Source organism: Amphibalanus amphitrite, unplaced genomic scaffold, assembly GCF_019059575.1.
Source record: "Amphibalanus amphitrite isolate SeventyFive unplaced genomic scaffold, NRLGWU_Aamphi_draft 001266F_arrow, whole genome shotgun sequence".
In the NCBI taxonomy this organism is placed as follows: Eukaryota; Metazoa; Arthropoda; class Thecostraca; order Balanomorpha; family Balanidae; genus Amphibalanus; species Amphibalanus amphitrite.
The window spans coordinates 33,416-57,334 of record NW_024882759.1 but is presented as its reverse complement, the minus strand read 5'-3'; the positions used below and the strand labels follow the sequence as shown (position 1 = coordinate 57,334).

The following is a 23,919-nucleotide window of genomic DNA, read 5'->3' as shown; positions in this document are numbered from 1 at the left end:
CGTCGTATCTCCGGAAACAATAGCCGGATCGGAAAAAAAATCAAACAGCATTCGAAAAAGCTCATCAAGATGCACAAGACACGATATCGATGACCTCGATATTTGACCTGTGACGTCACAGAGAGGTCAAATAAGGTCAAATCATTTCAATTTACGAGTAATCGCTTATAAAAAATAAATCTAGGATTCGAAAATGAGCCTGGATATGATGTAAATGATCGATATGGCATGTGGATAGTCATCTGAATGGATGACGACCCGTGACGTCACAAGAGAGGTCAGTTTCGACCAATCAAAAGACACTTGCGTGAATCGTAGGGAACGGCATGCTGAATTGAAATATGTCATGTCATATATATGCAGCCACAGAAACTCCCTTGACCATTCTTCTTGGAACTATGACGTTACAGAAAGGTAAAAAAATGGCCAATTATAGGGTTTATAATGGAAAACATTCTATTGCGTAAAAGCGACTTTTATCTTATATTCAGTCAGGAAAAGGTGGATAAGTATCATACATATTAGGTACCTACAATTGGCTGATTTCAAGTACAAATACTGAAAATAATATGACGTCATAAGAACAGCCGCTATTTTTAAGTCATTCAAATGGCTGTATCTCTGCCAGTTTAGATATTTTGTTGATTTTTGGCAAGTGTAAGGCCAATAACGGGTTCTCTGACATATATTCCGTTTTTTACTTCACCAAATTTCACAAATATCTCAAGAAATCTGAATTGAGATGAAAATATCTAGATCTTGATAATTTAATATTTCGGAAAATTTGAGATGGGCATTTTGTTCGCCATCCTTTTTTGCAGGTACAGTAGGTCTACAAAATAAGTCTTCTCCGTATGCGGGCAGGGTGGCGCCCGAGTAGCGCTCAGGCGCTAGCTGCCCACTGGTGACCCGCGGACGGCGGGGACTTATTATTGTAGACCTACTGTACCTATGGTTCAATTTTTGAGTCTCTAGGTTCAAAGTCTGATTTCCTGCGGTTTTTCTCCGTGAACTTTTTCTTTCGACGAAAAATGGCCGAACATGACCTCAGTTTGACCTCTATAACCCGCTACCTGAGATGACCTGGGTCCTGGGACCATCTTTTCAGTAAATGTGTAGAATTGATGTGCGGAGAGGTACTGAAAGTTTCAAGTTAAAATTCGCAGCCGTTTCTAAGTTATCTGCGAAAACCACAGGAGAGGAGCCTTAACCCCCCCCCCCCCTCTCCCAACGGGTCGCGGGTTAATTTACCAACACAACTACATGGAAGCACATATATTCGACTGCAACTGCATGGCAAATCATTTCAAAACATAACCTTGAACAAGAAAACGCAAAACGACGCTATATGCTCAAGAAGTGAACAGCTCACGTATTCGCAAACATTAGTAGGTTGTCTAATCAAACCATGGCAGGAAAATTAGCAATTCAAGCTTCGTGACCACCTCAAAGCAACATGAATCACGTCCATGTCATCCCATGGTCACCAATGTGCTTACACCAGTGTTCTGGATAGATTTCGCAATGTCACGTCCTCAGGTCGAACAATGTCGAACGTGTCTATCAGCCTGTCCTCGATTCGTCCTGTGTGCATTCCTCCTCTGCACTCGCTGCGGTCTGCTGTGCAGAGCCCTGCCCGTGGTGACCTGATGTCATCATCGCGACAGTGGAGAGGCTCAGCTCCATTTGACCGGCCTCGACTCACGTCTTCGAACCACGGGAGGCCGGTCAGTGGCGATTCTACTGCGAACGGAGAACCTGTGACGGCCTGACCAGAGGCAACGGCTCGCTGGTGTAGCAAGGCAAGGGGTAGATGATTCACATAATAAAAAACGACTTCTTATGCTAAAGTAATAAATCAACAACAGTTTAAGCGGATGGCGGTGGATATGGTGATGTAATGTGATGATAATAAATGCATGGCGCATGCCCTTGAAAAAGGCGATGTAGGTGCATTACCGAAGTCATAGAGTCACCGAGATCCGAAGTCACCAACTTTAAAGGGACACTCCCATCTTAACATTAGTTTTGAGTTGAGATAGCCAAATTGGTGGCCATGGCCTGCAAATACCGGTTTGGGCACTCACAACATCGAAAAATGCTTTAATTCGAAGATATGGAATTTCAAACTTGCAGTTTTCGGATTCTAAGGGGCTAATGCATTGGAATGCCCCCTTAGAATTTGTGACGTCAGCGGAGATTTAACGATTTTTAAATCTTAAGGCCTGGCTACACTATGCGTTTTCTGCGTGCGTTTTTGCAGGTTTGCGTGTTTTGCGTAATACCGTTCTAGGAAAAAAGTTATAAACAATATAATTTTTACTTTGGTTATATACAAAAGCTAATATAACTCTTATGTAACTAAAATTTAAGGTGAAAAACATCACAAAACGTAATATCGTTCTTTTTTTCTAGAACGATATCACGCAAAACACGCAAACACGCAAAAAACGCACGAAGAAAACGCATAGTGTAGCCAGGCCTTTAGACTAAAACCATCGTTAACACGTGGTGGTATACGCTGCTTTGCGCGCAACGTCTGCCGCACTTTAAGGCTGCCAAATTATTGCTTCCAAATAAAGTCGCTAGTAACAGGGGAGATCACAAAAAGTAAACAAAAGTAAAAGCCTAATGTCTTGAAAACCAGTGAATATTTTTCGGTGAAATTTGGTAGATATTCGTTTTCGCTCTTTCTGAACCAAGGGACATCACTTTCATGCCAATTCATTAACTTTTTTGAAGGTGGGAGGGTCCCTTTAACCCTCGCCGGACCTATTGGTTTTCTACATACACGCCGGCCGAGGGGGGGGGGGGGTACGACCCCGGAGCAGTCGGAGCCTGCAGGCAACAGTTCGGCCAGTGGCCGACGTATTGCTCGCCAGACCACCGACAAACGAAAAACGGCCAAATGCTTTTCCTAAGAATCTTCATGGTGCACACAACATACGCGCGCAGCACCAGCAATCTTGGGGAAATCAGAGCACCATAGCTGTGCTTTGAAAGGTGCATTTTCAAGTTATTCTTATATGAAGTGAAAATCCCTTCTGTAAATATCAATCATTTTCTTTTCTGATCATTTTAAGCGTAAAAAAATCATTTAACTGTAGCAAAAAAATATTTTGAGGAAAGCGTTATATTTCCTTTCAGCGTTGATGATCACTGGGTCGGAAGGAGGCGTTCCCACCACGGCGGGTATATCGGTGGGCGAGCTCTATTGATCGGCTGATGCAACATGGCACTGCCTGCCGCTCCGCGCCCCAACCAGGGTCAGACGTGACCCGGCCGACCTCACCGGTAATCGATGGACAGAAACTGGCCGAGCGGCGGAAACTTCTGGCCAGAACAGGACCAAGGGCGAAGGAAGAGTTCGAATGTAAATAAAGGTGAGGTTAGCAGTTTATCTTATATCACTTCCTCCGATAGCGGTTACAACTCCGAATGTGCAGTTGCAACGAATCAGTTGTTTCGAACCTATGCCGATTGTTATTTAGGTATTTTTGGTCAAAAGTCAAAACTGACAAAAAAGGAACGGGGAGAGTGGAATAAGAACAAAGTTGTATGTATGTATTACCTTCATGGACAATCCACGCGGGGCGTGGCGATTACAGTCCAGAGTCTGAGTCGGGCACAAACAAAAACATGCGGGGACAAGAAACACAGGCATACAAATTCAATCGCTGGACATTCGCTCTCTCTATATACAAACGGACGATTCAAGACAGCACACCGCACACGGATGTCGCACCTCCTTCCCCTGACACGGGTCATCGTCGGGCGGTCGTCATCGCCGGACAGACTGCAGCCTTGGCCGCACGGGCGAATTGGGCGGGGCGCTGTTCGATGACACCGGGAGGCAGACTGTTGAGTAGCGCCGCGGCCCGGTAGGCGAACCGTCGCTTGCCAGTCTCGAGCCGCGAGCGTGGAAGGTGGAAAAGGTGGTCCTGTCGTGTGGATCTCTCTCGCGCGTCACTGTTATTCGTGAAGATGGCAGCTAGTGCTTCGGGCTCGCCGTTGCTTATTATTTTCTGCGCAGTTACCATGGTTTTAACATCGGCCATAGCTTTCGGAGGCATCCATCCGAGTGAATCGCGGAGGCCAGAGACGTGATCGAATTTCCGGCGGCCGAATATGACCCGTGCTGCAAAGTTTAGAATTTTTTGGAGTCGGTCGAAGTTTTTCTGGGAGCCGTTTCCATATACAGTGAGGCAGTACTAGTTTATTACGGAGCGAGCGAAGCGAGCGTAGTCTTTCCTTATATTAACGGAAATTTCTGAGTATGAGCGGCCGGCCGGCCGTGGTCACGATTCTGCGACGCTTATATCTCAGCAACCACTTGACCGATTTACATGCGGTAATTTTTGTAGGGTAGCTTCATTCCTTCTACCAAGTATTGGACTATTCCCGATGCATGTGGGTGACCCCTTATGCACGTGCCACACTGCCACGTGCAAAACGAAGAGGTGTCAGTTTTGTAATTGTTGCAATATCTCGGTAACTACTTGGCCGATTGCGCTGAAAGTTGGCATGTAGGTAGGCACCCACTAGGCACTGCATATCCATGTGCCAGAGTTGGGGTGCTGCTGCACGTGCGCACGTGCAGGGGTCGTTTCCAGATCTCGAGAACGGCACGACCAATTGCGCTCAAATTTGGTAATCAGTTGGGGACCGGTTAGTAGGGTGCCGTGCAAAAGTCAGTTGGGACCCATTTTGCACGTGCGCACGTGCAGCGTGCCGCTTCCAGATCTCGAGAACGGCTGGGCCGATTGCGCTCAAATTTGGCACATCGCTAGAGACCGGTTAGTAGGGTGTCGTGCACAAGTCAGTTGGAGGTACCCCTCGCAATTTCGCACGTGCAAGGCTCACCCTCTCGCTCGCTCCGTTTGTCGCCCCAAAAGGCGTTATACTGGTGTATGCATCTAAAACAGTGACAAAATAAAGGGTAAAATGCTAACAGAGCCATGTAAAAGTGAAGAAAAAGCGACAAATTAGCAATAATCGACGTTTAACGGACTGTCGTGTCGCGCTTATGTCTGTGTGGCCATGTAGAGCGGCGTAGATGGCGCTGAGTAGCAGACCAAGTACCAACTACAGCGGCAGCAAGGCTATAGCGGCAGATTGTTGCAACACGAGACACAGATGGCAGCACCTGCAAGCGGTAATATCTCGATCAAGGCGATAAAATCTCGATAATGCCTTCTTCCGCCAGGGTGTTTGAATTGGCATAGTCAGCAGATTGATATAATCAAAACAAAATGTACGGTGACATGCGTGCATTTAACAATGTGACGTATCCACATAGCGCACTTTTCAACAGCTTCTGGAATCGGTGCTGACCTCAGCACACCAACTGGTAGCATTACGTGCCAATCTGTCCCACGGCGGTAATAGAAGAGCTGGCTATTTACGTTACAGGTAAGCCCCTCTGCTCCACTTTACATGCCAAATCGCCTTACATTCCAGGTGGTTTTAACTTTTATTGCGATGGATTGTTGTTGATTGAGGTAAATAAAGTCGCTACTTGTCCTCACTGGCCCTCGCCTGATCCAGCATATCGAGAACCAGCTGCACACTCCTCCCAATCCGGGCTACTTCCGCGCGCAGCTCGCCGACATCACACTTGAGCTCGAGCGTGTTCCTGCGCAGCTCCTCCCACTCGCGCCCCTCCTCCTCCTCCTCCTCAGGGTTCGGCTCCTCCGGCAGCGGCTCCGTCCTCCGCGACGGCTGCCGCTCGGCCTCCAGCCTCCTGCGGGCCAGCACCACACCGGCGGCGGCCGCCAGCAGGCGCGGACGGTCCTTGAGCCACCGCGCCAGCCGCAGCAGCTCCGCCTCGCGGACGGGCACGCGCCGTAGGGCGCCGAGCAGGCGGTGTAGCAGCGAGCGCGCCTGGCGCCGGCCGCCCAGCCGCACCTCGAGTCCGTGCGGCGGCAGGCGCGTCAGCAGGCTGAGCTCGGCACGCGGCAGCAGCAGCCACAGCCGCCGGCAGCCGCCCTGCAGGTGCTGCTCGAACAGGTGCACGTACTCGAGGTGTTTGGTGTGCAGACGCACGTTCGCGCGCTGCTCAATATGACGCGTGTCGTTCACGGCCAGACCGATCATGGCGTTCATTGTGATGATGAGAACGAAGAAGATGAAGAACAGGTAGGCCACGTAGCCGAACCCCGAGCCACGCAACCGCTCGGGAGCGTAGTTCAGCTCGCCGATTGACATCACAAGAGTGGCGATGTACGTCTCAGCCGGGCTCCCGAATTCCTCCTGACCCTGAAACAGCACCAGGAAACAGCTGGCAAATGCCAACATCACCAGCGCGTACACCATCATGAAGAGCGCCATGGTGCGAACCAGCGTCACCAACGTCATCACGTGGATGGACGCGAGCTCGGAGAGGCCGAACAGGTACAGCAGCTCGGCCCAGGAGACGAGCAGCGTGGCAGCGCTCAGCTGTCGGAACAGCGCCGGCGAGTGGTAGGCGGCCACCAGACAGGCCACGGCGCCCGCGCAGCAGAGCCACACCACCACGTTCTCGGTAGCTCTGAGGTAGGCGCGAGGTCCGATGACGAACAGACGCTGCAGCTCCCGGATCAGCAGCATGATGACGGCCAGCACGGTCAGGGACAGCATGGCCACCTCCCAGCGCTCGCTGGACTCGGTGGAGCCGACGGAAGCGTAAGGAGACGAGGAAGAAGCTGTGAGGTTGGAGCCAACCATCGGGGTTGCGGAGGTTGGCGAGACGGTTGGGGCTGAAGTTGGAGAGGATGCGTCGGTCGGTGTGAGGTCAAAGTCAGGTCTCTTGATGACGACCACGACGAACACGTTGAAGCAGGCGACGAAGAGCGCAAACATGGCCGTGTGGAGGACGTAGAACGGCCACACGATGCCCCATTTGAGGTTGAGGAACGTCTGGCAGAGTGGGTGCAGGTACAGCTGCTTCTGTGCTCGCCGGTCCTGTACGCTGTTCAGTAGGAGGGTCTCCACCTGGGGAGCGGCGCGCGCCGACAGCGGGGCCTCGTCCGGCGGCGGGTCGAGCAGGCGAGGGTCGAACACGCTATAGTCGAACACGACGCGCCGGTCGGTCGGTCCGCCGGGCTCGCGCAGCTCCAGACACCGGTCGAAGGCCGCCTCCAGACACTCGGGGCAGCGGCGCACGATGTCCACCAGCGGCGTGAAGCCGGCGCCGTTCCGAGCCGCCACGCTAGCGCCGGCCTCCAGCAGGAGACGGACGCGGCCGGCGGCGCCGTCAGCCGCCGCCAGGTGCAGGGGCGTGCAGCCGAGCCGGTCGCGCGCCTCCAGCTGCACCCCGGGCGCGGCGAGCAGCGCGCGCAGCACGCCGTCGCTGCTGGCGCCGGCCGCCGCCGTGTGCAGCGCCGTGCTGCCGGCCGCGTTGGCCGCGTTCACGTCCGCGCCGTGCTCTAGGAGGATGCGCACCAGGGGCTCGGAGCCGTCCCGGACGGCCTGCTGCAGGACGCGTTCCTCGCCGAGCAGCGGCAGCGGCCGGCGCGCCGAGCCGCTCTCCGGGCCGCCGTCCGGGCGGGCCGACCGCAGCTGTGGCTCCTCCTCCTCCCCCATCGGCACCGGCACGCAACAGTTGGGGTCGGCGCCGTCCTGCAGCAGCTTCAGCGTCTGCAGCCGACTGCGGCTCAGCACGGCGCTCACCAGACCTTCGTCATCAGCGGCTGAGGCGCTCGACTGGCGCCGGTACGGCGGCGGCTCGCCGGAGCCGCGCGGAGGACGCAGCGGCATTACGGTGACGGTAGAGAAAATGAGATAATGTTACCAGCGACCTATCAACAGCGCAGTCTGCATTCACTGGGCAACGCTCTTACGAACAGCCGCGCTGCACATAAATAAAGCTACACGCCTTTCAATGCTTCTCAATCTTCAACAAGATCGGTAGTTTTACTGTGCCACTGCCAAATAACGCTCGACGGGTCCGGAAGGACACGATCAACCACAGTTCAGTCTGTCACGACACTGACCTAGAACTGTTCAACGCGGCGATGGCAGTGCCAGCCCTGATAAGATACAGAAGACGGCCGCGGCGGCGGTCGAGGGGGGTTATAATTCGTCACGTGACAGCAGGGCTTAGTGCGTGGGGTCGAGGTCCAGAGAGCACCTCATCTCCGCTCCCCAACGTGACAGGACACGGTGAACCACATTTCAGTCTGATGTCACGAAACGGTCCGGTACGAAATTCAACAGCAGTAATCGCAGGAAATTGAGATACAAAACATGTCTAAATCTTAGTTATGTCAATGCAATTAACAGCCGTTTCAAGTTTATCACATGGGCTGACAGTTCAAGTGTACTATACCGAGATATCTAATAAAAAAAAAAAATACTCTAGATAAGCTCGGTAAATGACGGTTGAAAACATTGTATGTCAGCTCACAAAACGTGTTGTGCGCCGATACACTAAGACTTCGATCGAGGCATAGCATTATCAGACTCATTCGTAACAATCTTGTCTTCACAAAACTAATTTTGCACCGCAGAACGAGATAGCTGTCGCTCACGAACGGCCAGGGAATATCGAATAATAATCTACTGCGATCGGTGCGTCGAACGATCAACTGAATAGCTTAGATACCACTATCCAGAGCGCCCAAAACTGATACCGGCAGTCAAATTTCAGTAGCTTCTAAGAGCTCTACAAACACAATGCCACCTTGCAAGCCCAGAGCTAAGCCGTCTGTCCACGCAACAATTCGCACGGAAACGTTTGCAGAGTATCAATTGCTCTCAGAAGCTATCGGACGCCTTCACCGAACAACGCCGCAACCTGACTTCACGTGCCATCAGAAATTCACATAAACTTAAAGAGACACCGGTTTTCACGGTTTTGTGGAACCGATATCCTCCACGATTTTGATTCCCAAACAAGACCTTGATCTACCAGTCGACCCACCCCAGGATTTTCATTTGTCATACCCATATCTGTCATAAAATCACAAGATAGCAAAAACAGTTTATTGTACAAAAACGAATCGATATCGGGAGTAGACCAATAATCCTCCCAAGGCACTGCTAGAACTGTTTTCATCGGCTTATCAGTCACAAGAGTTCCATCGAAAATTATCCAAAATCAGTAAATGTCGATAACGCACCCATCAAATTGTCCTCTGCTGCGTGGAATGAAACAGCTCCATTTATAACGCGTCCTTTCGGAGGTACCAACGAAGCTGAACGCAATCAGGTACGGTTCCTTCCACTCCACTGTGGTTTGTGTTTCAGAGCACTCAATAGCCGAGAGCACTCTAGTTGAGAGCCAGCGGCACTCAGGAGCATACTAATGGGATAGCTTAGCGTGCTTCAGCGGCTGATAGCATAACTAGCGATCAACTAGCTACCGGCATAGCAAGGGTCTGTTCCAGCGCCCCCTGAAAACACCTGAACGCTATAGAAAGCTCCAGAATTATCCAGTCAGCGTTATAGCGCCACCAGAAACCTCCAGCAGCCTCCAGTCAGTTGTGAGGTCCACAATTAACTGGAGGCTCTGGTCTACAACAACGGCGCAAATGTATCGTTTACAGAATATGGAAGCTTGGTCTTTTGAGCTAATTTTATAGTCGTACATAGATGAAAAGAAAATCACATTTAAATAAATTTTGAAACATACTTTAATAAAATTGAAAATCTGTCGATTCTGAAGGGGCTATCATGCTGATTGAGTCCCAGACATTAATTATTGGAAATCTTCAGATATTTGCATTCTAGTGCCTCCAATAAAAACTTATAACTTTCTCGAAGAGCCATCAGTAAAGAACTTTGACTGGAGGCGCTGGAACAGGCCCTAAATGGCTAGCTACGAGCAGGGAAGATAGCACTAGCACAGGAGATAACAAAGACGCACAAAGGAGACTGAGCCGATTCGGTCCAAACGCCTCTCACTTCAACCAGATGAATCATCCAACCACTGCTTAGTTGGAAACTACCGTCAGAACTATCTCAGGCAGCGAGGGACGGCATACAGCTCTCTTCCAACTTTGCCTTCTTAGACAGTATCGGCTATGCCACCACACACCCCGGCAGACTCACACACACAACGGGTGGTGAGCTCTCAGCCCCCGTTGAACCCAGCCAGGGACAGAGTTTGCCGGGACCTGCCTGGTGCGGCTCCCCGCCGGCGGCGTCCCTGTGATGACGTCATCAGTGGAGCACGCGCACCGTGTGCCGGCCGGCCATCATGATGACGTCATCGTCCTGCAGGTCCTTGATGGCATCCTCGAACATTTCCCGGGTGATCATCTGTGGGGTGGGGGAAATAGAAAGGACCGTTAAATTATATCCAACAGCCCCCGGTAACAGTTCCTATCCCTTCTCGAAATTTGCGAGCACAAAATGGTGCGCGGAACTGCAAAATAGTTTGGTATCTCACACAGCAGCATTGTAGCTGCGGTGCATTACACCAATCACTTCCACGAACAGGAATAAGTAATAAATGCACTCAATTTCCATTCCACTTCGGTCGCTTACCTAAGTTTTTGGTCCTCGCTGCTTGCGCAACAAACAAAGCGATAGGTAAGTTCGTACATGACGAACTATTCGTTGAAGCCAGCAGATACCAATAAAATATTCATATAAATCGCAAATGAAAGATGATCCAAGAAATGGCCCCAAGTTGTTAGATGAAATCGTCAACAAACAAAACGTAAACAACATAACTTTCAACATAAATCAAAGAACGAAAAAAGACATGAAGCTCCAGCAAATCCAGCACAAACCTGCCACCATGTCTGCTGATAACGGCAACTTTTACCCAGATCGCCCCAACATCTCTCATCAGAACTCACGATGTCCGACTGCTCGCGAAGCTCCTGGTAGAGTTTGGTGAGCGGCACGGTCGGTGCCGAGCCGCGCTCCTTGATCACCTTCTTGAGGGCGGCCGCCACCTCCTGGCGACGTTTGCGTCCGGCCGCCGACAGGCCCGTGGTCAGGATCGATATGTCGATACGGCCTGTTCAGACAGAGGGGGGGGGGGAGAGAGGTGGTGAGTGACCCGACGTGGCGCGGTCGTTACTACGGCGTCAGGCAGGAATTTCGCGGCGCAGCGTAAAAGCTTAGCCTTTTAAAATTCAGGAACTGATTCTTACTCATGGCTCACCGAATGTGACTCAAATCGTTATTCCGATGAACAGCTCAACCAAAATACAGAAATTCCACAAAGCGGATCTCAGTCGAGTGCCCGATCGAGTGTCCGACCCTTTCCCTCTCGGACCATAATACAGAAGTTCCACAAAGCAGATCTCAGTCGAGTGTCCGATCCACCCCATCGTGCCCGGTCGGCCGACTCCGTCCCGACTGACCTGAGGTCGGGTCGGTGGCGGCCTGTTTGAGCGCCTCGCGGTGCAGCCGCCACGCCTCCTCCACGTCCGGCAGCTCCACAGAGTTGGAGAAGCGCATCTTGGCATGCGCCTCGGCCAGCCGGATGAGACTCTCCAGCTGACGCGGATAGGCGGTGATCTGACCGCGCCCGCTGCCCACCTGCCGGCGGCACACAAGGTCAGGTCAGTGGGGTCGGGACAGCAAACGAAGCTGCTTCGAAGAATTCCAAGAAAAAGGCGTCGAAGAAATCGCCAAGAAAATCGAGGTTAATAAGGATGAAAACACGGAACGTGAATGAATTAGTCAATTTCTAGTCGTGTTAACACATTTCGACAACGAATGCATTTCGTCGTGTCGTTTTTCTACAATGTTTTGAAGGCAACCTAAGCATCAAAGTCCAAATCGTATTCCTCCGTGTTTTTAATTAAGTGAATTAATTGATCACTGCCGGGATTCGATCCCACGTTTCTGACCTTGCGCATGTCGACGTAGGCCGAGATGAGTCTCTGCGAAGCGGCGTCGGTGAGGGTCGGCTGGAACGTGGCCTTGGCGTAGGCGATGTAATCGCGGAGCACTCCCATGTCCTGACGGAGACGGAGGGGACGAGTTACATACAAACAGGGGCAGAGGAGAGACCAGTCAGCTTGTTAGGAAGTGACAGAACTGCAGAAAGATCCGAGTGATATTCACGCGACTATACAAATGAGTGGCATTATTTGCCACTCCCTTGCGTGACACGACTATGTGTTCTTTCGTTCCTTTAGAACAACAATGCAATATGAGTACTAACCATCCAAAACAACAACAGCGCAGTTCAATCACATTGACCCAATCACCATCCTAGAATACATTATCATCCCCGCCATGTATTTTCCTTCTCTCCCTCCCCCGCCTACCATGATCTCATCCTCCTGGGCCTCGTCGGCAGTGTAGTAGAGCGACACCAGATGGCGGGCCAGTCGCCGGTCAAACGCCTCGTCCTGAGGGTCCAGCATCAGGAAGATCAGGTCGAACCTGTCGGTAGAGTGAGAGGTCAGTCAGATAAATCTGGGTGGGTTTAAGTCGGACACATGTGGTCATTAATGGTAGCCAATGAATGATAAACGAGCGTAGCCACAAGTGATACCATTGCCTAATACCTAGAACGATTTCAGATAGGCCGGCATCAGTCACAAAAGACGTGGAAAATGGCGGAATTCAGTAAGATTGTAAGCGAAATTATCAGGTTCAACAGTTGGTAGCGTCTGTTTTGACCGTCAAAAGCACTTTAAACCCATACAGCCAGTCCCAACCATGTCCTTCCATCATTCCTACCATACTACTACTTCTCTTCTCCCTAGTTCCCTCTCCCCACCCTTCTGACCTGGAGAGCAGCGTGTGCGGCAGCTCGATGTTCTCGATGATGGTTTTGTTTTTGTTCCACTGCGACTCGCACGGGTTGGCCGCCGCCAGTAGCGAGGTGCGGGCGTTCAGCTGGCAGATGATACCGGCCTTGGCGATGCTCAGAGTCTGCTGCTCCATCACCTCGTGCAGCACGCTGCGCGTCGCCTCGCTCATCTTGTCGAACTCGTCGATACAGCAGATGCCGTTGTCGGCCAGCACCAGGGCGCCCCTGGCGGTGACGAGAGGAACTAACGTCAGCGGTCGGAGACGAAAGTGAGCCGTGACCGGAGCGGGGTCCATGCCGGTGGAGGGGGTTTTTGGGCGCCCGGACTACAGTGGTCATCGGCGCCGGTGGAGTGGTGTAAGAGAATAAAAGAGTAGCCTTGACACTTGTTTATGGAAAACAAAAATAAAGTGCTGAGGGAGAATCATTGCATGATACCAGGAACCGGCTAGTTGAGCATTGCCAGTTTACGATTTCACGCGCGACCGAAAACAACCAGTGTCACAGCCAGCAATACTTGATCACTTAATGCAGCTTCCTAAGCCGCCACCAGTCCCCCCTCCCCCCCCCACACACACACCTCCCTTATTCTCTCCGGCCTCTTTCGGCGCTTACGTCTGCAGGGTCAGCTGTTTGGTCTCGGGGTCCTTGGTGACGTAGGCGGTGAGACCGACCGCCGAGGAGCCCTTGCCCGAGGTGTACTGGCTCCTGGGCACCAGGTTGTAGACGTACTGCAGCAGCTGAGACTTGGACGTGCCCGGGTCACCGCACAGCAGGATGTTGATGTCCGACCTGGCAGGGGGGGGGGGGGATACTGGTTAGACAAGAGGATAGATGGTTCGGGAATGTCAGAGAGAAACGACGCTCAAATGCTACCGCCTTGGGCGTACCAGGGTACTTAGGCCTCAGGGCAATCGGAAGAGTACTGTCCCCAACGTGAACAAGTGCAGTACGCTGAGAATAATATCACTGCTGCCTTCGACGTTAGTGTTTCGGAGAGGTAAAACCAAAAGTGAGAGAATCCAGCTAGAGTTACTAAACTACGACAGCCCTAAACAGCAACTACAAACGAGCAATTAACAAAATTTTATTGATAAGAAAATTAATCTGATTAAGAGCAAACAGAGGTAACTCTCACATGACACTCATGCCATTACGGCGGCGCCGATATGTCCCTGCGTGACGCCACGTTGGCTCACCTCCATTTGCCGCGTCCCGAGTCTGAGAAGTCCTTCTGGGTGCCACTGAAGAGCTGCATCAGAATGCCCTTCTTGATGTCCTCGTTCTCGTAGATGGAGGGCGCGATGGCCCGCGCCAGTCGCTCGTACACGTCCTCCTTTCGGGAGAGCTCCTTCAGAGTCTCGATACGCTCCGGGGTCAGAGTCATCGGGTTACTGCCGGATAGAAGACGGGTTAAATGGAGATTCTGAAAACAGATCTAGGGCGATCTATCGGGTCGCTAAGAAAACACACGAGTCCATTCGCGTTACTGCGAAACGTTTAAACATAGGTTAAAATTACAGGGTAAACCATTAACTACTGTATTACTGAGTGTCTATGGTTAACTCAACAGGTTATAATGGAACACAATAACCTGACCAAGACTACTGAAGCTATGGAGTAGTCTATGACGGTTAAACTCATCGGGTTATTGTGGAACACGAATATGGTCCGCAAATTGCCGACTACTATTTGGCTACATATGTAAGCCGCTCGATGACGTGTTGCATATTGTAACTCGACAAATCCGCATTCGTCAGTAAATTCCGCATTCTGCGTCCTAAATTGCATCGATTTATACTGGCGGTACAACCAAAACTGATGTGAGAAACTCTCCCCGGCGGTCTGTATAAGCGATTGACCACAGATCTCACACAAAACTTATATCAATGTTGATAAAAAGGTCTAAGCCGAGCTAGAGCACAGCTAGCACGGCATAGCATGACTGCGCTCTGACTCATCTGATACATGACTGTGCTCCCAGTCCTAGGTAAGCCGACCACTGACCCATCGCCGCTGATGCCCCGCAGCCGCTTCGTGTCCAGCCGGCGGAAGTGGATAACGTCAATATGCGTCTTGTAGACCGCCTTCACACTGCGCATGCGCGGGTTGACGCGCAGCGGCGCCGCCCGGTAAATGCCTGAGGTGATGGAAGGGGGAGGGGCGTTAGTTGATTTCAAACGCCACCGAACGGGCTACAATGCAGACTGCAGAGAATAGTCAGCTCAAAGCCAATTTTTCTACAATGTGTGGGTTGAAAGATTTTACGTCATCTACAAAAGCATTATATTCGTTGAACAATGAACAGTGATAAAATAAGTAGCAAAAATGTTAATAGAATTTTTTTGCTGATGATGACTTTGTAGCATGCGTTTGAAGCACCACTGACCCCCACGCCCAGCAGTCCACTGACCTGTGACGGTGACCCTGTCTCCGGCCTGTACAGCATCCACCAGATCATTATGCGCATACGCGAGCACCGTGTGCGGCGTCTGGCCGGGTGGCATGTCGTCCGGCGACTCCTGCAGCTTCACCATCTGCTTGTCCGAGAACTGCGACCGGTTGTGGATCAGAGTGTAGGAGAACTTGGTGTTGCAGTGTGTGCAGAGCACCGGCTCAGCAATACGGCCACGGTCAATGTCGACGGACATGGTGTTGGAGCACACAGTGCACCGGAAGAACGCCTCGCGCATTTCGGGGATGACGTTCGAGGTGCGCGTCACCATGCCGCTAATGGTGATGAGCTGGTCGATGTCCTCCGGGTTGAGCGCGCGCATGTTGCGTGTCTTGTTAGCGTTGAACGGGCGCACCATGATCTGGTGCTGGAGGGCCGTCTCCGGGTACTGCTCGTGGAACATCTCGTTGACGGCCATGTCGAACGTCGGAATCACCTGACGGCGGTGACGTCAGAGTACCACAGTAAATGTAGGAGGCGCAAATGAGTTTACTACGTCAAGAAAAAGCAGTCAGGAAGATATACAAGCGAAAAGAAAATTGCATCAAAGCGTGGAGAGAAGTGATGGATGATTATAATTTACATGATTTCTCAGTAAAACAAATCGCCAATGATAAGAGTGACAATCAACTAAGCGAATGATACCGGGCAAGGAGCTGAAAGCCCCTCATTTTGGAGATATCGGATCAGCGCGTCTCCACGGCGCCGTTGGTAAGCCGCCGCTGAGTACGTTAGTCTCACCTCCTGCGGATAGCAGACCAGTTGGCGATAGAGGTCGCCGTCAAACTGCTGCAGGTGTGCGCAGTTGATGTTGAGAAACGGCTCCTCCACCAGGTGAATCTAACGTCGGAGACACGGGGTGACGTCAAACCGCAGTCAGAGGCATGCAGCTCGAGGTTCGATAAAGACAAGCGGTCGCTGAGACAAGATGCTGGATGCAGGAACTCATCCAGGGTAACTAGATCCGGAGTCTTCGAAAAAAACTCAATAAACGAATTCTATGATTAAAAAGAACTGACGCCGCGGGGTAACTCTTGTATCTTTCTTGTCGACTGACCTCTCGCAGCTTCTGCATGTAGAGCGGCCCGGACTCGTCCATGTTCTCCACGCGCTCATCCTCCTCCACGGCGTCGACGAACGTCTCCAGGAAGCGGCGGAACTTTTCCTTGCACGTGCTCACCACCACGTCGGTGCCCCAGATGACCAGCTGGGGGCCCTGCGGCACGGGAGTCGGCGCGGCGCCGTCGCCGGCGGCGGCAGACGGGGCACGCTCCGGCTCACCGCCCTCCGCGGCGGCGTCCTGACGGCAAAGGGGGAGGGCATGGGAGGGTCAGATAGAGGTAGCGCCAGGTTGAAGTGGGAATTAGGGTTTGCTTTACATTGAGTGAAAGAAGTGCCAAAGCGTAACTAATTTCATAAAATATTATGCATAGACGTAAAGCTACCACATAAACTCTCATGCTGCATGCATAGGTGTATTATGCCAATGATATGAAACTGCAAGCCTTACCCTAAAAGAAATAATAAATATATCATTATCATCAATTTTAAAACTGCAAGTGTAAAAAAAACGTTTCATAAAACCAACGTTACTGTGACCCGCCTTACATGTATTATAACAAACAACGCAATACAGCGTACATGCTAGGCTCTCCGCTGCCCGGACGCTCCACAGATCCCGTCACCTCAACATTTGCATCAACCTTCAACCGACATTAGCCAGCAACCAACCACGGCAAGGGCGAGCACGCACTGCTGGGGCGGGTCAGACTGACCCGCCACCAGCTCCACTAGCGGCGGGTCACGTAACTACGGTTTCATAAAACCAACGTTACTGTGACCCGCCTTACATGTATTATAACAAACAACGCAATAAACACTGGAGAGAGAGAGAAACAAAAGGAAAACGTGAACGAATCGCACAAGTGCCTGGCTCTAGAAGGACGAACACACACACGACTGATCAGACTGACACGATCACTTGAGCATTTGCTCCGTGTACGAGCTTTGAATCGCGTTGTGCACGTAATGCTCCAAAAAGACTGACCGTGTTTTCCAGCGGCCAAGACGTTGTACATCATCAGTGTCAAAGCCTAATTGAACCGCCCGAGTAGCCCCTGTCGGCCGAAAACCTTTCGGCCGATGGCCAGTCGGCAGGCCAAACTTTTCGGCGGCAGTGATGGCCTGTTGCAGAAGTTCAGCGACTGTGCTAGCAGATATAGCCTTGAAAGGCCTAACGAGAGTTAAAAACGCCGGTTTAGTAGTCGGACAACGCACCGATTCCGTACGAGCCAGATAAATCCTGAGTGCTTCCACAGGATTTAACTTGCTATCAGGACTGGGGGGCAAAGTAACTTGGAAGCCCGTACGCTGGCTGTCATTTTTGACGCCGAGAAAGGTCACACCGAGAGAACCGTCCGCGTTAAACTGAAATTGGTCCGTTGACATAACAAAATCAGAGATAACACCGGTACTGGACTCGTACCTCTTAGCCAGTGGCGCGACGTCAGACGGCCTCAGCATTAAAGCTAGCGATAACAAAGTAATGGTTTTCAGCCGTAGCTGTTTGGTAGACAGTTCTGCACTGTCTGGCCAAGACTGAAACATGCGGACGAACGCCGAAACATCCATGATTGCAGATCGAACCATCGGCAGCTCGCTTCGCGCAGCTCGGGCGCTCCCCGGTCGCCGGTATTAGAGGCGGTGTGGGACTCCGTGTCCAGTGATGGAAGAGCTGAGTACGGCTATCCGTGCCCTGTCAGACAGGTTCACTGTGATTGAGGCGTCAGTGAGTGCAATCAACGACCGCCTTGAGGAGCCCAACGCCGGTCGTCGGCACGTGGCTCAACCAGAACAGGCTATTGAGCCGACTGAACCCGTGAGTACAGAGGGGTTCGATTTTGGATCCTACAGTGATCTCCAGGCAGAACTAAAGACTGTTCGTGAAGGAGTGGCCAAGATCAAGTTACCGCAGGACTTGGTCGTTGGAGATTCCCGCGCCGGCGTGGGGAAGAACGACCTGCCGCGTTTTCAAGTGATTCAAAGGTGCGCGAGGTTCCAGGAAACCGTTCTTAAGGTTTTGTCAACCGCTTCTGCTACGGATCCTGTGATAAACCAACTCACTATAGTCGCGTTAGCCCAAACCCGTTACTTACAAGAAGAATATACCAACTTGCTTGTCTCAAATCAGTTCGACGATACGACCGCTCAGCTTTTCAAGACTCTGCAACAAAACCCGGCGGCTTTCCCACCGGGCGCGGTGGCCTTCAACCTTCAGCGGGCGGTGACGATCGCCGGGGCGCGGCAGCAGTCACGCCAGGTCAGTCACGTGCCCGACCGTGCCCGCTGGCGCGGTCCGCCGCCGGCGGCCGCGCGGTTCGGCGCGGGCCCAGCGTCGGCTGATTGGAGGAGCCGCGGTCGACCCGGCCCGGGCTACCCGCAGCCGTCACGTGACCTGTCCCGGCCCGGTCAGCTGCAGCACGGAGCGGGGCCGGGGCCGCACGCCGCTGAGTGACGGGAACCATGGTGCTTCGGCCGGCGGCCTGGTCGGAGATCGGCGCGTCTGATGTGGTAATCGAATGGGTAACGGATGGGGTTCCCATACCGTTTTCAAGTGAGCCTGAACCAAAAGTATTTTCTAATCCAAGGTTCACTGATACTGAAGTTGATTTTTTGAACAATGAACTCATTAACCTGGAATCTAGAGGTGTCGTTCAGAGAGTGTCAGAGACGCCTCACTGCGTGTCCCCACTAAAGGTTGTGCCGAAACCTAGTGGGAAGTTCAGACTGATATGTGACCTCAGGTATGTGAACTCACACTGTGATACACCACGATTTTCGTCTGAAGGTATCGATGTTTTACCCGAAATAGTACGTGATGCTGAGCAGGCTGTAACTTTAGATTTACGTGACGGATTTTTTCATTTTCAGATCGAGCCACAATATCGCAAGTATTTAGGGTTTCAGTACGGTGGTTCTTGGTGGGTGTGGTGCTGCTTACCTTTTGGGTTACAATGCTCTCCGTTTTATTTTCACAAATGTATTCGTGCCGTTGTTAAATATTTGCGTGATGTCAAATCATTGTCACTCATGGCCTATGTTGACGATTTTTATTTATGCTCCACAAAAGCAAGCATTGATCGAGACCTTGGTGTGTTGTTAGAGACGCTCAGTACCTTAGGTCTCGCTGTGAATTTTGAAAAGTCACATCTCACGCCCTCGGAGTCGGTAACTTATTTAGGCTTTGAAATTCGCTGTGCTACCGCTTTGAGCCCTCCTGTGATTACGGTTCCTAAGTGTAAAGTTCGAAAGTTGAAGCAAGACATTTCGAGGGCGCTGAAGCGTAGTTTCATTTCGGCTCGTTTGCTAGCTCGGATCGCTGGCCGGTGCATCAGCATGCTGGCGGCAGTCTTTCCGGCAAAGCTGAAATTGAGGAATGTGTACCGTCTCCTCAATTCCAGGTCATCCTGGGAGGCTCGGCTCCTGTGGTCGCCAGGAGCGAGAGAGGACCTGTTGTGGTGGGTGTCCTCCCTCGACGGCTGGAACGGCAGGCTGCTGGTGCCGCCGCCTGTCTGCGAGCTGCAGCTCTCCACCGACGCGTCGGGCTCCGGCTGGGGGGCCGTTCTCTCCACGCCCAGCTGTCAGCTGGCGTCCGGATTGACACATCACAATGAAAGGGCGAGCACGCACTGCTGGGGCGGGTCAGACTGACCCGCCACCAGCTCCACTAGCGGCGGGTCACGTAACTACGGTTTCACGCTGCTCCACGCCCCCCACTAGAGTTTCCCACTCTCTCTCCTCCCAGCTACACTCACCGGCTCGCCCACGTTGACCTGGCGCATGACGCGGTCGGAGCGCAGGTCCGAACGGTGTCGCACGGGTGTGCCGCGCGCGCTGGACCGCGGGGTGCGCAGAGAGCCCAGCGAGCTGGGCGTGCCATAGTTGAGCGGCGAGCCGAGGTCGATCTCGCTAACGACGCTGGCCGGGCCGCTGATGACGCTGGCCGGCGCGCCCAGCCGGGAGAGCGCCGGAGAGCTGGCCGCCTGCTGGTCCGAGGAGACGCTGGGCGGCACCGCCTCGGACGGCGCCGGCGACTCGGCCGGCGGCAGCGGCGCGCCGGAGTCGGCACGGGACGAGGCGCGCCCGGAGCGCGGTGAGGCGCGGCTCGGGGTCGAGGCTGCCGAGCCGGTGCGGCCGCGGCGGGTCGGCGTGCGAGCCGGGGACGGCATGACGGGCAGCTTCGGGGCCGGCGACTACAGCAGCCTGAGGATGAGTTGGGTGGTCAGATGCAGGGCAGGGCGAGAAAACAGCACACTTGCTAGCTTGCATACCTTTGCCATAGTAGGTGGCAGAATAGAATGATTGGGTGGAAGCATGCTGCATTCATACCAGAGTTATAAAAAATAAACAGCCTTTCTGACTTGGTGCGAGTGCTACATTTTTAAAGCACATTTTAAACATCCAGAATCAGGTGTGTCCCACGCAGTGGGCGCCGGGCGGATTGTGCCAGAATTTTGGTACAGCATCCAATGTACCTAACGGTCTAACCCCATGCACTAAAATTTCGGAGCACGGTCAAAAAAGGATTTCAGTGCAAGAAGACGATTTCAAAAATTTTGGCACAAGGCAATGAAACCCAACCCTAGCTAACTTCCCTCGCTGTACAGTCACTTCTAGTTTTAGGGCCCAATCAGCACCTAACTATCCGGCATTTCCCCGACTTACCACCCGTGATTTCCTTGATCGAAAGGGTGTGACTCTCAATGTAGCCCACCCAAAGTATTTCCTATCAGCTAAACTTGTTCTGCTAGTGCACACTACTGATTTCCCACAATAACCTGCCCAACAAGACACAGGTCATACAAATAATTTCCTGGAGGATCACACAGTGTAGCTTGGGCTTTGTTATGAAACTTTTCATCATTGATGGCATAGATTGGGACATGTATGGGTAGTCGTAAAGCAGGCGTCACACTTCCATGTGTATGGCTGGAGGTAGTGTGACGGGCTGTGACCTTGAGACTGGTGCTAGTGTCGTCGCAATACATTACATCACGGACATACTATCGATGCATTGACTAGTTGACTGCTGGAACCAGTCCCGCTGGAACCGGCTGACTCCCACTATGTTCTGCAGTAGTAGGTTGAGTCCCACTTTGTCCCGCTGGGACTAATCCCATTGTGTCTCGCTTGGACCAGCCAAGTCCCACTATGTCATTGATAGAAAACATGCATCAATAGCACGTCCGTGACGTAATATATTGCGACAGACAACACACAAGGCACAACACTAGCACCAGTCTCAAGGCCACAGCCCGTCACACTACCTCCAGCCATAAACACAAGTGTGACGCCTGCTTTATGACTACCCATGTACATGCTTGAACAGAAAAAAGGTTAAAATTTGGCACACATAAGCATTACCTACTGTTAACGCCAGACCCCTTGAGACCCTAATTTTTCGCGATTATTTTTAAATGCGTGGAGGAATTTCAACCAAGCTCAGGATATGGCCGTTTCAAGACCTGCCGAAACTTTTACAATTTAGATATTTTATCGCCATTTCAATATTTCAGGCACTTGTCATTGACTCGTAATGTTAACTGTTTTTCCATCCTGGATAGAGGCTTTCTACGTCATATGACATTAGGCTCCGCCCACGACTGCGGCATTGACCCGTGCCCATCAGCGACCTCTGTACAAACGACACCCCTGCCATCTGTAAAGGACTATGAATTTCGCTGACGCTTCACGTGCTATGAATCAATTGCAGCAGACGGTCAAGTAAATGTTAGGCTCTTGTTGACACTTGTATATAGGACCAAGAGGACCATCACTCCTCAACCTACTACTCACACGTGCTTCGAACAAACGTTAACGATTCCTAATTAATACGATTTTCGATATAGGGTATCTGTTTGAAATACGAGCGAGCCTTATGATGTGAAGCGAAGGCAATTAACTTATTATTGCGTTGTTCGAGGGCTGCATAGCGATGTACAAATCGGCAGCTACTTGGTGATATCCGACATCCCATTATCGCATTATCTGCAACGCCATAGGCTTTAAATGCAGGTGAATATCTCCTAACCTTATGTCAGTTATATGCCATCTGCCCGTCATTTGCAGCTTATAAAAAATAAAACAAATATCAGCGAACAAATCAGCATTGTACAAGCAATGCGCATTGAGCATATATGGCTCCTCAGTCATCATGTCGCTCTCTGGGCACTGTCAGCCAAGACGCTATGCACAACTCCGCCGGCTTTCGGCACCGCTCGACCGTCCCCGCTCCCCGCCACAGCGAGAGTGACCGCGCGCCGGCCCGAAACCGCCGCAGGCCAAGACCACAGAGGCGGGGCTTAGCTGTGACGTCATAACGTATCACAGACTGACTGGTGATAGCCTCTACACACCGGGTGAAAATCTTGCTCGAAATTTAACATTACGAGTCAATGACAAGTGCCTGAAATATTGAAATGACGATAAAATATCTAAATTGTAAAAGTTTCGGCAGGTCTTGAAACGGCAATATCCTGAGCTTGATTGAAATTCCTCCACGCATTTAAAAATAATCGCGAAAAATTAGGGTCGCAAGGGGTCTGGCGTTAACAGTAGTACCTACCATATTATTGCAAATTGCACCAAAATCTCAGTTTTCTTATAGCAGGCATCTCACATGCTGCCACCAGTTTGGGGAAAGTCGCTAGATTCGTCAGGTCTAGAGATATTTCTACCAATTCACTATATAGGGTAATTACATAGCGGTGATTTCACAAACGGAGTCAGTTTTTTCTGAGGGGGGCAAGGGGGTACAACGGATAACTTGTTCCCCGGGAGGCGGGAACGCCTGATCGGAGTCAGGCTTGCAAGGCCGCGTTGGAAACTTGGAAAGCGTTCGAAGACAAGCCTAATGGCTAATGTAATGCGAATTATCATCGGAATTCACTGGAACATAAGCATTTATTGACTATCACGATCGTCTAAGTTGGGTAATGATGCTGCTTATTACTTGAATCCCAATCCTGCGATGAACAGCTTGAGCTGCGGGCAAAAATCCACGTACCGATTGAAAAACAAATGGAAGATCAAAGATAAAATCATTTTATTATAATAAAATAAAAATAATTTATGAACCATACCTTGTAAAAACGGCGAGAGTTCTACACCACACAACACAACCGACAGCACCAAGGCTGTAGAACTCCGACAGCACCAGACAGCACCACCGCGCGCCACATTTGTTTACGAAAATGGCAGCGAGCGCGGCGAGTTTTGGCGGGAGCAGATCAAGAAGTATTTCTTATCTCATCTCAGAAAGCAAAAATATGGTAAAAACATTAACTTGCGTTTGAAAGCGATATATCATAAATAATTTCCTTTTAAATTTATATTGAACAGCATCGACATGTATTTGTAAGCGAAAAGCAGCATTTTGTTGGTGAGAAATGGTTAAAAACTTTTGTTCTTGAGGCTTAGAGTGGCCACTTTTTCACATGAATCATATCGATACTGAATTGATGCTCGTGAAAATGGAAAACATGCAGGCCGTAGCCCGTAACGTAACCATCAATCCTAGCTGCAAGAGACCCAATTTCAAAATAACTACTCTGTTGTCAACCAGTGCTCAAATCTAAGATAATAGCTGAGCTGCAGTAGCTTAATATTACCTGTAGCTAGGCATAAAAGCTTTCATTTCTCAACCCGGCATAATATTCATTATCCAAGCCAATAGTACTCCAGTTTTAGGCGCAATATT

The 23,919-nt window shown here is 51.3% G+C and overlaps 2 protein-coding genes and 1 long non-coding RNA gene across 3 annotated transcripts; 1 reads left to right on the top strand and 2 right to left on the bottom strand.

The window, feature by feature from the left end:
* Positions 1–5,261: 5,261 nt before the first annotated feature.
* LOC122371641 (transient receptor potential channel pyrexia-like) lies at positions 5,262–7,964 on the bottom strand. Its single transcript, XM_043348087.1, has one exon. It carries the CDS (start codon positions 7,735–7,737, stop codon positions 5,515–5,517), a length of 2,223 nt encoding a protein of 740 aa, XP_043204022.1. The 5' UTR covers positions 7,738–7,964; the 3' UTR covers positions 5,262–5,514.
* A 986-nt stretch (positions 7,965–8,950) lies between these two features.
* Positions 8,951–23,562, bottom strand: LOC122371638 (DNA replication licensing factor MCM4-like). The gene is made up of 14 exons (XM_043348079.1): positions 23,303–23,562; positions 19,976–20,423; positions 16,219–16,461; positions 15,903–16,001; positions 15,120–15,597; positions 14,714–14,846; positions 13,906–14,100; positions 13,322–13,498; positions 12,683–12,931; positions 12,216–12,333; positions 11,793–11,903; positions 11,301–11,478; positions 10,788–10,951; positions 8,951–10,242 (listed from the first exon to the last, which is right to left on the bottom strand). Exons 2-14 carry the CDS (start codon positions 20,387–20,389, stop codon positions 10,144–10,146), a joined length of 2,658 nt encoding a protein of 885 aa, XP_043204014.1. The 5' UTR covers positions 20,390–20,423; positions 23,303–23,562; the 3' UTR covers positions 8,951–10,143.
* LOC122371640 lies at positions 18,460–19,306 on the top strand. The gene is made up of 2 exons (XR_006254771.1): positions 18,460–18,731; positions 19,092–19,306. It is a non-coding gene; the product is annotated as an uncharacterized LOC122371640 (long non-coding RNA).
* Positions 23,563–23,919: the final 357 nt, after the last annotated feature.

Bases quoted from the DNA above. Each gene is read 5' to 3' on its own strand.
- LOC122371641 (XM_043348087.1), bottom strand. From the start codon at position 7,737: ATGCCGCTGCGTCCTCCGCGCGGCTCCGGCGAGCCGCCGCCGTACCGG.
- LOC122371638 (XM_043348079.1), bottom strand. From the start codon at position 20,389: ATGCCGTCCCCGGCTCGCACGCCGACCCGCCGCGGCCGCACCGGCTCG. The intron at 14,847-15,119 runs GTCAGTGGACTG...CCATCACCTCAG, and splicing joins AGACAGGGTCACCGTCACAG to GCATTTACCGGGCGGCGCCG. The intron at 12,334-12,682 runs GTCAGAAGGGTG...CTCTACCGACAG, and splicing joins CCGCACACGCTGCTCTCCAG to GTTCGACCTGATCTTCCTGA.